Source organism: Aulonocara stuartgranti (genome assembly GCF_965226115.1).
Source record: "Aulonocara stuartgranti genome assembly, chromosome: 14".
Taxonomy (NCBI): Eukaryota; Metazoa; Chordata; class Actinopteri; order Cichliformes; family Cichlidae; genus Aulonocara; species Aulonocara stuartgranti.
In genome coordinates, this window is record NC_138950.1 from 19,579,862 (window position 1) to 19,592,033 (window position 12,172).

The 12,172-nt window shown below is 41.9% G+C and overlaps 1 protein-coding gene across 9 annotated transcripts in view; it reads right to left on the reverse strand.

Moving 5' to 3' along the window:
* Window positions 1-12,172, reverse strand: part of mcamb (melanoma cell adhesion molecule b) — a 45,834-nt gene that overhangs the window by 9,814 nt on the left and 23,848 nt on the right. For all 9 annotated transcript variants that reach the window (XM_082502190.1, XM_082502189.1, XM_082502197.1 and 6 more), the window contains 11 exons: window positions 5,167-5,291; window positions 4,837-5,062; window positions 4,231-4,301; window positions 4,040-4,127; window positions 3,764-3,943; window positions 2,829-2,959; window positions 2,587-2,722; window positions 2,373-2,488; window positions 2,022-2,163; window positions 1,804-1,928; window positions 145-283 (listed from right to left, as the gene is read on the reverse strand). In XM_082502190.1, coding sequence (XP_082358316.1) covers window positions 145-283; window positions 1,804-1,928; window positions 2,022-2,163; window positions 2,373-2,488; window positions 2,587-2,722; window positions 2,829-2,959; window positions 3,764-3,943; window positions 4,040-4,127; window positions 4,231-4,301; window positions 4,837-5,062; window positions 5,167-5,291 — 1,479 coding nt within the window. The remainder of the gene's footprint in view (window positions 1-144; window positions 284-1,803; window positions 1,929-2,021; window positions 2,164-2,372; window positions 2,489-2,586; window positions 2,723-2,828; window positions 2,960-3,763; window positions 3,944-4,039; window positions 4,128-4,230; window positions 4,302-4,836; window positions 5,063-5,166; window positions 5,292-12,172) is intronic.

Sequence of the window (12,172 nt, forward strand, 5' to 3'; positions counted from 1 at the left end):
CAGTGGTGTCCGTAGAAAAATCTTGTGATCAGCCATCTATGATGAGCCATCTGCGCTAAGATGAACTCTAAACTCTGTGACGAACCTGACTGAACTACTAACTACAAAGATTGCAGAAAGGAAGCACAGGCTGCATGAACTCACTGGTTTTGATGTTGAACTCCACCACTTTAGAGCCAAAGTCATTGCTGGCATTGCAGAAAACTTTCACATTGGAGGTGATCTTGAAAGTGACCACACTCTGAGCGCCATCTTCAGTCTCTGTTTGCAATGCATTTAGGTTCTGCAAAAAGGACAGTTAAAGACAGAAATAGAAAAGTAGATCCAAGAGCAAACAGGTGAGAAGACAGTTGAGCACAATATTGATATAGACTTCCAAAGACTAAAGGTTTGCATGCCCATCATCATCGTGAAGGTAAACTAGACATTAGCTAGTATTAGCTCTGTCAGTCCAATCAAATTTATTTCTAACTCTGTAAAATCCAACCAGTAGTGGCGCAACGGATCACTGTTGATCCGTGATCAGAACCGAAGATTCGAAAAAGAAAAAAAATATGTGTATGGTGGGCGTGGTCAGTCTGTCTGCAATAGTCATGGCCAACGCTAGCACTCCAAGTGAAAGAGCAGAGGAGTTTGCGGCATTTAAGCAGCCCTTTGCTGCCTAATCTGACCGTGCTAAAGCTGTTACAAAAGCTATTACAAAAGCTATTGGGGTGTTTATAGCTCCAGACATGAGGCCCTATTCCATTGTGCAAAACAAGGGGTTTAAACATATGATAAACGTGCTTGAGCCACGCTATGATATCCCGTTGCGTGTCCACTTCAGTGACAAGATCGTTCCAAGCATGTATGAGCAGGAAAAGTCAGGCATCTTCTGTTGCCCTAACTACAGATGGGTGGACCTCCAGGGCAACGGAAAGCTACGTGACCGTGACCGCTCATTATATCACAGCGGAGTGGTAGATACAAAGCCCTGTACTGCCCTATATAGCACCTAATTTGTTTTTTATATAATTGCGTGGAATGAGTATTGAGTTGAATGTTCTTTAATGGGCAAAAAAATTAATTTTTCTTGTCTTGTTTCGTTTTTTGCTGATCCGAAAATTGATCCGATCCATGACTTAAAACCGTGATCTGATCCAAACCGTGAGTTTATTGATCCATTGCACCACTACCAACCAGTGCTGCTTAAATCAGTGAGAATCTGATGTGATGTCAGCTAAATGATAATGTTAGCATGCTAATGCTAATTAACCATTTTTACCATTTTGCTCTAGAACGTTAGCATGCTTTAGTGCTTTTAGCACTAAACAACTGCATAACTGAGGCTGATGGACATATCTAACACACACTTTTAATCATAAAACAAATCACTGCACAAAATATCTCGAGGCACAAAATGTCCGGTAGTTGTTGAAACATTTTGTTCAATTTTCCTGCATCTGTATTGCTAATCTGTTCAGAACTTGCTGATTTGTGGTTACTAAGACTATTAAAACTGTTCAAAAGTGAAGACCATACTCTACTAATGTGAAGTCTCACCCACAGTCCACCAGCCAGCTCTTTTTTAATCGTGTGCCGTAAACGGCAAAATACCACAACAGTATTGAAAAGAAAATGCATTTAAGTTAAGTTTAAAATTCAAGTTAAAAATTGTGTTCTACTATTTGTCCCACTGGACGCATTTATCAAAATGGAGGTCCGGAGGACTTTGGATCAACCTGTTGAAGTCACAACTGGAATAAGCAGATCTCTGTTGCGGCTGTGACTAAGCCGAGAATGAGAAGCTTCCCTCTGCTGTACCTTCCCATCAGAAGTTGTCCACATAATTGTGGGAGCAGGAAACCCTGTGGCACTGCAGGTCAGATTAACAGTTGTCTCATAAGTCTCCACTTCTTGGACATCTGGCCCCAAAATCTGTGGCGAACCTGCAGAATGAGTAGCAAGAAATACAACCTTATGCAATAACTATGCAGTCACAAACTTTGGACATGGTCTCATTTAAAGAAAATACAACTCACCCTTAACATTGACTTGAAGTGTGCTGCTGGTTTTCATCCCCTCCATCTCAGGAACGGTCACAACGCACTTATACATCCCTGCTGTTTCTAACGTTGCGCTCTTCACACTCAAAGTGTTGCCTTTTGACACCAACTTTTCATTCTAGACAAAGGTGAACAAAAAAAGCTTGTTTGACTCAACACGTTTAAATGAGCATCTAAGTACTGGGTGAAATAGGTGTTAGAGGCCTCTAGTCAACCTAACTGCTGGTACGACTCTGCCACAGTGTGAAATGATTGTTTTCTAGGTGCATCTTACTTGTTACTGTTAGACAAGCAGTTGTATTGTATATATGTATGTATCTATGTAACCTTAAACCAGGTTGTGGATGTCTGGAGAGAAGACAGGGCATTGCAGCTGGCCTTCAGCTCCTCTCCTTCCATCACCGCAATGCTGTCTTTAGGCGTTATAACAGCAGATTCAAGGTCTGCACACACAGACAGAGAAACAAGGCATACAAGTCAAACAGAGAACCTACTGGTAAAATGTATTTGATGAAAAACTCATCCAGAGTAAAACACTTACAGTTAACCGACACCTTAGTACTCCCTGAGATCTCCTCAAAGTTATCCGTTTCCTCAAAGGTGCACTCATAAACTCCACCGTCTAAACGCTTCACATTAGTCCGCACCATTGTCTTGTTCTCCACAGAGTATTCACTCTGCAAAGTTCAAGATTAACTTTAATGTCCTCAAAGTGCTCAGGAAAACATCGAATTGCAACCATTTCCACATAAATGAGGAGTATGGAAGTGCTGATTTTCTTACATTTTGGTGCTTAATTGTGGTGATTGAGGATGGATAGTTGCCATTGTTATCGCAGCGAAGCTCAAGTGTGTCCCCTTCCTTGATTTTGCCCTTTGGTGACTCCACCCAAATATTTACTTCAGTGGGGAGATCTAAAACACAGAGAGATGAATTCAAGATTAAACTGCAAACCTGAACTATCCTTAAAAATAGGAAACTGAGGCCTGTCAAATCATCCATCCATCCATCTTCATCCGCTTTATCCGAGGCCGGGTCGCGGGGGCAGCAGCCTAAGCAAAGAGGCCCAGACCTCCCTCTCCCCAGCCACCTCCTCCAGCTTATCCGGGGGAATGCCAAGGCATTCCCAGGCCAGCTGAGAGATATAATCTCTCCAGCGTGTCCTGGGTCTGCCCCGGGGCCTCCTCCCGGTGGGACATGCCTGGAACACCTCACCCAGGAGGCGCCCAGGGGGCATCCTTGTCAGATGCCCGAACCACCTCAGCTGGCTCCTTTCGATGTGGAGCAGCAGCTGCTCTACTCTGAGCCCCTCCTGGATGGCCGAACTTCTCACCCTATCTCTAAGGGAGAGGCCATCCACCCTTCGGAGGAAGCTCATTTCTGCCGCTTGTATCCGCGATCTCGTTCTTTCGGTCACTACCCACAGCTCGTGGCCATAGGTGAGGGCAGGGACGTAGATCATTTTCCTTAATTTGTCAAATCAAATTAAGGAAAATGTTATTAGTATAATATCCTATAATACTTGAACAATAGTGTTATTTTAACTTAGTGAACTTCATGAGAAACTATAGCATCCATTTCCACTTCAAAATATCAAAACAGATCCATTAAGAAACTTCTTGTAGTTTGTTTCTAGTTTTTCTAGTTTGGTGTGCAAGAACATTGCATGAACTGGAAACCAAATGCAAGCCAGTTTGGTTTCAATTGGTGAAACTCACAGTATACAGTGATGTTAATGTGCTGACTCTCGGTCATCTTGGTCGCTCCAGGGACAAAGTAGATGACTTCGCAGTAGAACACTGCATCTTTGTGCTCCTTCTTAACTTTCATTGTCAGCTCACTCTGGACTGAGAAAAGACCACTCGATTCAATAGTGGTGCTGGAGGTTACAACCACCTCTGAAAGAAATAAAAATGCTGTAAACATAAAAGAACAGGACAGACACAAACTGAAACAGCTAAGGCATTCCAGTTTTAAATATCAATCTGCCTTACCACGTGGAGTATTGCGAAGCGGCATGTTGTTTCTGTACCAAGTAATATTTGGCTTTGGGTATCCGTTTTTGACCCTGCAAGACCCAATCTAGTGGGAGAGGGGGTAGGTAAGGAAATTCAAATGATAAAATTGCATCCTCGCATTTTGTAATTTTAGTCTTTGATGTTTGTGATCGCCAAAACCTTTTCACCTTGGATGGAGCTTCTTCATTTACTGATATCCCTGTTTCCACTGCCTCAATTGTAGGAAAGGTTGGTGATTCTGCACAAGACGTAAGAAAGGATAAGAACTAGAAAAGGAAGCATTTAGAAAGAAACAATCATAGATTCTGATAGCTAAAAATTTCAGAAATATTGTAACACTATAGGTATGTTAATACAGTGAGTTCCATAATTTGTTGGACAAAGACACAATCTCTGCCTCCGGACACAGTGGACTTTAAATCGAAAAATCCAAATGCGATTTGAAAGCAGTTTTTAATTTAAGAGGTTTTGCAAAGTAATTGGACCTAAATTGGACAAAAAAAAAGGTAATTGGCCAGGAAAACTGGTAAGCAGTTTCATGAACAGGTGAGGTCTGTTCCATCTTCTTTTGTTTTTCTTCCAAAGCAAATGAAGCAGATACAATATCTGGAGTTGATCCGTTAACTTGTAGCAGCAGCAGTAAGAAATATATGGAAAATATGGAGCAGCATACATTAAGAGAGGATACTGATGACTTGCTTAATGAAAACAACCGTTTCAGTGCGAGAGAGCAGACAGCATAGAAAATGCAATAAAAGCTTTCAGAGTCTTACTAAACACTTGGAGCTGGGTTCGTCCCTCTGCTTCCTCAGGTGTGAGAGTTTTGATGACACAGATAAACTCCAAGTTGTCCCTCACTCCCACATCTCTGATAGCCAGCACAGCAGCGGTTCCATTGACGTTCAAGCTGATCCGATGCGTGAACAGTGTGTTTTGTTCTGCAGCCTCATGCATTGGTTCCTTGTTGTAGATTCTCTGTCTCTCCTTATTAGGTAGCACCTAAAGGTCAGAGTTTACAGAATCAAACATCAATCAAACAGAGAAACGTGACACCCATCACACATCTGTGTGTTTCTGTGCACGTTAAGCTTCACCAAACTCACATAGAACCACTGTATGGTGGTGCCGCCCAGGCCCTCGTCAGTTGTAAACATGCAGGTGATCTGAGCCGTCTCTCCAGCCATTACCTCCACTTTGTCCTCCATGTTCACCTCCACTATGGCCCATGCTGAAAAAAATACAATAAATTACCCACCAACATATATATATTTTTAAAAGAACTGACCAGATTATTAAGCAATTCGGTGCTGCACGTACAACTATTATCTACTTAGCTTTAAACTGATCTCTTTTCAAAGTTCTCATTTAAAAGAGGACCGTTACACTCTGACTCACTGACATGACTTCCATTGCATTATTTTCACAGCTCTGTAGCTGTTGTGTAGCCAGCTGCTGTATGACAGTTAGTGGCACAGTCAGCCTTTATGCAAATATAGTTTAAAATGATATGACTGATTCAGCAAACCAGTATAATGCTGCAACAGGGAACCATCAAGCTTCATACCAGGACACACTTTATTCTTTCTGTCTAGCCAGTTAATATGAGTCCTTCCTTTAGTATCCAGCCTACCCCTCTCCCTGCTGTACGCCTAGCCTCCCAGTACTCCCACTACTCCCATGTACTTTCTTCACTACTTCCTGCCTACTTTAAATTTTCTCTACTAACATTCACTCTACCACCAAGTCTCCTTGTCCTCTTTCCTCTCTCCAAGGATACACCAAACAACTTCTTGGCAGAAAAGCATATGTTAAATGGTAAAATGGTAAATGGCCTGCATTTGTATAGCGCTTTTCTAGTCCCTAAGGACCCCAAAGCGCTTCACACTACATTCAGTCATCCACCCATTCACACACTGGTGATGGCAAGCTACATTGTAGCCACAGCTGCCCTGGGGCGCACTGACAGAGGCGAGGCTGCCGGACACTGGTGCCACCGGGCCCTCTGACCACCACCAGTAGGCAAACATGGGGTTAGTATCTTGCCCAAGGATATTTGGCATGCAGCCAGGAGGCAGCCTGGGATCGAACCACCAACCTTCTGATTAGTGGCTGACCTGCTCTGTCACCTGAGCTACAACCACCCCAGTGTTGGAGAAATTGTTTTTAAATCACATCAAACTTTTTTTCTGGCCCTGAATTTCTTGCATCCATACCAAGATATATGAAATTCGGCAATAACATCCTTATATCAACAAGAACAATGAACGCTTAACCACTAATGGAAATGGACAAGATGGAGATACAACAAACCCCAAACAGGCAAAGAATCAAAAATAAATAACAGGGAAGAAAGTTGTTGCGAGTCAAAAGAAAGAGGGAGATGCTATGACAGGAATGAGAAGCCCACCCATGTCCACATTAATGTGCTGCATTCCAACATGTCACCCTCTCACAGGAAGAAAGGCCCAATTTACAGGCAACATAGTAGCCCCACTGTTCCTTTATGATCTGCCTCTGAAGACCGAGTGGTTTTTCCCCCTTCCAGGATCTCCTGATGTGAGGCATCCTTTAAATCTAAAGGAGGGACCCCCAATTACACTTTACATCCCAGTGTCTCAGCGGATGCTTGAGATGCCAATGAGAGATATAGCCTGGAGGTCATGAGGCTGCCAGGTTTGATTTAATCTTTCCTGAGTGTCTGTGTATTGTGAGCGATGGCAGGAAACATCTTAGTTTATGTCAATCGAAGCTTAAGAGAATGTAAATATGATTCCTAAGTGTCCTGCAATAAGCAGTTTGAGCTTCAGGAACCACTGACAGTTTTTAACCAGATTCATGGTGAGTACATATTTAAAAAGACTAAAATTACATGTGAGTTAAAAATGATACTGTGTGTTATTTATAACAGTTTATCAATCTAGCTATGAGTGCATAGCTTAGCATGTAGCACTGGTAACTTCTGATCAAACACAAACATGGAAAAGTCCACTGGCACAAAGCTGATTTTACAAATGAAGATAAAAAGATACTAAAATAAACATATGAAGTGGTCAAGCTCACAATACAGGATGAAAGCAACAAAACAGCCACACACAAAGCAGCAATGTAAGTTTGTGTGTGTGTGTGTGTGTGTGTGTGTGTGTGTGTGTGTGTGTGTGTGTGTGTGTGTGTGTGTGTGTGAGGAAAACTATGGTCTGAGATCAAAGAATAAAAAAAAGAAAGAAGAAAATCTGCATAATAAATTGATATAATTACCTAATTATTATATTTCTGGATATATACTAAGAAAAATGAAACTGTTTTAAAACCATTTGCATTAAGGGATACAGTTTCTTGTAATAATCTATTTTTATAACTGATGCTCATGGCGTCCTGGGTCGGGTCGACCCAGTATTTTGAGTTTCTTATGTTTTGGTTTATTTTGCATTATGGATTAGTTATTCTCTGGTGATACTGTTTTGATTACAATTATATTCTGATTCTTTAGTTATCTGATGATGATGTTGATGATGATTATTTCTGGTTTAGGTTTTGTTATCTTGCCCTTATGTTTGGTTTAGGTTGCCTGTGCTTAGTCTTCTCTGCCCGTATGTCCCTCTGTTTGTCCATGATGTCATTATGCCTGTTTACGAGTCTGTCTCTGTCTGGCGTGTGCTTCCTGTTTTATTTTGTAGGTCTGTGCCCTTTGTCAGTGCGTTCAGCTTGGTGCTCTCCCTGTCTCGTCAGTGTAATCAACGTCAGCCGTGTCTCCCAGCTGTTTCCTCTTTGCTCCGTTCACCTCTTGTATTTAGTGTCTGTGTCTTCCCCTACTCGGTGTCGCATCGTTAACGTCTGTTCACCCTCGCTTCCTCTGTGTGCTCCGTTTGCCAGCCAGCCTTCCTGCCTACTTATTCCATTCTTCCAGTTTAGTTAGTGTTTTTCTGTTCTGCTTCTTACCAGCAATAAAGCTGTGTGTTTTGAATTACTTCCGCCTCAGTGGGTCCTCTCTTCCTGCCTGCCCACACTCAGACATGACACTGAGGTATCAAACAGGATTGGTGAAGCTATTTTCGGGCGCACTGATTGGTCATTAAACAGTGATTTCATTCAAGTTGGTCTCTAATCTCAAACACAACCTTCTATGGAGCCAGTTAAGTCTGCAGAATAAGTTACCATGGTGATGTATCACCTTTGTAATAGTGAAGACACAGCTCTGTTCTAGGATGCCCTCTGGACCCAGTGGAGGTGGTGAGTGACAGGAGAATGGCGGCTAAGCTGTCATCCCTGTTGGACAACGTCTCCCACCCCATGCAGCAGACTGTGACAGCACTGAGCAGCTCCTTCAGTGGGAGACTGCGGCACCCACGGTGTGGGACGGAGAGATTTCGCAGGTCTTTCCTCCCCACTGCTGTCAGACTCCACAACAAAGACTTTAACTGAACAAACACACACATCCACACATGTGCAATAACACTAAGTTCAATAATCTTTTCTGGCATCGTTGTATTTTTACTCAGTTGTATATAGCATTTGTATTCTATTTTTATCTTATTGTATATTTTTATTCTATTTTATTCTACTGTATATAGTATATTATTTTATTCTATTCTGTACAGCTGTGTACTGTATTTATTCTTATTGTATTCAAATTTTTGCCTCATAACTTTTGCACTGTCCACTTCCTGCTGTGACAAAACAAATTTCCCACGTGTGGGACTAATAAAGGTTATCTTATCTTATCTTAAACCTGAAGTTACCCGGATAAGCCCACATCCTGCTTCTTAGGTGGACTTATTCTTGTTCCTGTAACCTGGACACAGTTCAGCTGTCATCACACAGCTGTCTACTGTTACTTCCATTTATACATAAAAAACAGAGCTTTAAGGCTTTGCTATTTATTGTTAAAGTCACAGTTAAGTCGATGACTGATGAAGCTATGGATTTTATTGGCAGTTGTGATAAATTAGAGACAAATGACACTTCCTTTCCGCTCTGTCATCGCTTCACCCTGCTAGCATTACAAAAATCTATGTGCTGTGATCCAAATGATCAAAGAAGACGATGTAAGCGTCGACACTAAAAGGATATTAAAGGTTTTAGCTTTTAGCTTGATACATTACCGGAAATTTCAGTGCGTTTTTTTCCCCCAAACATTTTAAGTAAAATATTGGTGGACACGTGTGGCTGTGCACTCTTTGTATTAATGACAAATCTGAGCATAACTTGCTGAGGCACTCTTAAGCAATTAGAGCTACTACTGCAGCACGTACACCTACGATGAGTGTGGAGCGCAGCACAGGGAAAACTTGGTAAAGCAGTTTTTGTTCCTTCCAAAAGAAAAACTCCAAATATGTATTTTTAGAAAGGACATTATCCTGCGTCCAACATCAAAAGACACTCCATCCAGGAAAAAGTGTCAGATGTGTGGTCTGGCAGTTAAAGTGAATTATCACAACACCAGGACTGTCCACTGATGAGCTCATCACCCACACACATCCCTGCTCCACACCTGTTGTTTCATCTAATCATCATTTCATTGGATAACGCACGTTTACAGTAACAGCTGCCCCCGAGCTAAACCCCTCACTACTGCAACAACAACAAACATACTTCCTTCTCTTCCTCACCTCCTGTCTCTCAACCCCCGCCCCTTTTCTCCCGCTCTGCTGCGTGTTACTGTTTACTAATGGAGCTGGACGGATGCTTTCCTGTTAAAGAAATCCAATTAGTTTCTCCAACATAGACATTTCCTGGCCATTAGCGACGGAAGGACAACGCTGACTCACTCGCAGCACCCCATCCCCGACCTGAGGACTCACCTACAGTAACAACTGGGATTGAGATTGCTGCTGTGCAGTTGAAGCTTTATGTTTTGAAAACTCTTCCCCCATTACGTCTGACAGCTGGAGTGTTTGCTCATGGGAATCTCAATCACATCTCATTAGTAACTTGACCAGTATTCATCTCCACAGTGCATCCATCAGAGAAGCTCCCCGCAATGCATTGGATCGATGCTCTCCTCATGATGAGAGAACGGATATTACTTGTTGTGCAGCGGATATCAGACTTAAATAAACGTGACAGAGAAAAAGCTGTGCAGCAGAAAGCTGGACCTCTCCACGGTTTCCACTTTGCAAATGATATTCTTTCCACTAACAAGTGTTGAGACAATGATTTCACATACTGATGTTGGTATTATTATATCTAAAATAAATCGATTTCCTTACCAATGTGTTTTCATGTTTTTCACAAATCTTGATGTAGGAAAAGGTCAGAAACTTTACCTGCCTTGTTTCATTCAAGTATCCACTCCGTTTTCCATCATGCAATAGGACCGTCAGTCAACTCTCGATATATTACGTGTTTATTCACTCTTATGTATCAGACCAAGCCATTGAGGAGGCCTCTAAAAATCAGTATGCAGCATGACAGCAATCCCAGAAATAAAGGGACATCCTCAGCAGCAACAAGAACAGGGAGTCCTGCAAAAGCTGACAGAGAGCTGTTCAACTGCTCATTAAAAAAATCTAATCAGCTAATCACATGGAAGTAACTCAATGCATTTAGGCAAGATGGTCAAGATGACCTGCTGAAGTTGGCTGAACGTGGCGTGGTTGTTGGTGCCAGATCGGCTGGTCTTAGTGTTTCTCAAACTGCTGATCTATTGGTAGTTCATGAAACACAACTATCTTTGGGCTTTAGTCTGAAAAAGGGTTTCAGACTTTTTTGGGTGAAAATGTCATTTTGATATCAGAAAACAGGAGAATAGCCAGATAGGAAGGCAGTAACAGTAACTAAAAAAAACAACAACACTTTTTACAACCAAGGTATGCAGAAGAGCACCTCTTAAGGTGCAACATGCTGAACCTTGAAGCCACAGCAGCAGAAGACCATATAGTGTGCCCCTCCTCTCAGCTAAGAACAGGAAACTGACCTCAACAAAACTGGCCAGCAGAAGATTTGAAAAATGTTGCCTGGTCTGAAAAGTCTCAATTTTTGGATGTTAGGGTCATAATTTGGCATAAAAGACAAGTATGGATCCATCCTTCCTCATATCAACGGTTCAGGCTGCCAGCAGTGATGTAATGGTGTGAAGGATATTTTCTTGGCAAACTTTGGGCCCCTTTGTACAAAGTGACCATCTTTTAAGTGCCACAGCCTATGATCACAGTGTTTCCATCTTCTGATGGCTGCTTGCAGTATAATATTCCTATATAACCATGTCACAAAGCTCAAACCATCTCAAACTGTTTTTCTGAACATGACAATGAGTTCACTGTACTCAAATGGCCTCCACAGACACCAATTCTCAATCCAACAGAGCATTTTTGGGATGTAACGGAAAATTTGGCATCATGGATGTGAAGCAACTGTGTGACGCTATTATATCAATATGGACCAGAATCACTGAGGGATGTTTCCAGCTCTTTGTTGAATCTATGGGGTCTCTGCATCCATCCGGGGTGGCTGTAGCTCATCAGGTAGAGCAGGTTATTGGTTGCTCCAGTCTGCATGCCAAAGTATCCTTGGGCAAGATACTAGCAACATGTTGCTCTGCAGTGCATCCATTGGAGTGGGAATGTTAGATAGAAAGCACTTAAGCAGGTGTGAATGTGGCATGTTGCATAAGGTTCTTTGAGTGCTCGGGTAGAGTAGGAAAGTGCTGCACAAGAACCATGTTTCTCTGTCTTTCTCAGCAATCTTTCATCTCACCCGATCTACTCCAATCTCAGCATGTATAATAATGGGGGATTGGAGCAGTTTAAAGTCGAGTGTGAAGCCGCTGAACAGGAGGAACCCAAAGATGAGATCACTGCTCATCCAGATAATTTCACTAGATCAAAATCAAAACTTAAAAAAGAAAAAAAAAACTGAATGACTGAAATCTACTTTTGAAAATGCCATCATATCAGTGATTGCACTAGTTGTCACAGAAAATGAAAAGTAATTTGTTTTTGGAGTGAAAAAATTTGGACTTCAAATTCAACAATAAATCAAAGCTCAAAGCTTTTTCTTCTTTGTAGGAGGAGGAAAACTGAATTCTGGATCTTACACATCTGCATATGAGAGCTCCATATGTGTGTCAGCACTGATAATCAAGCCTCAAAGAGCTCTCAGTTTGCTGTCTCA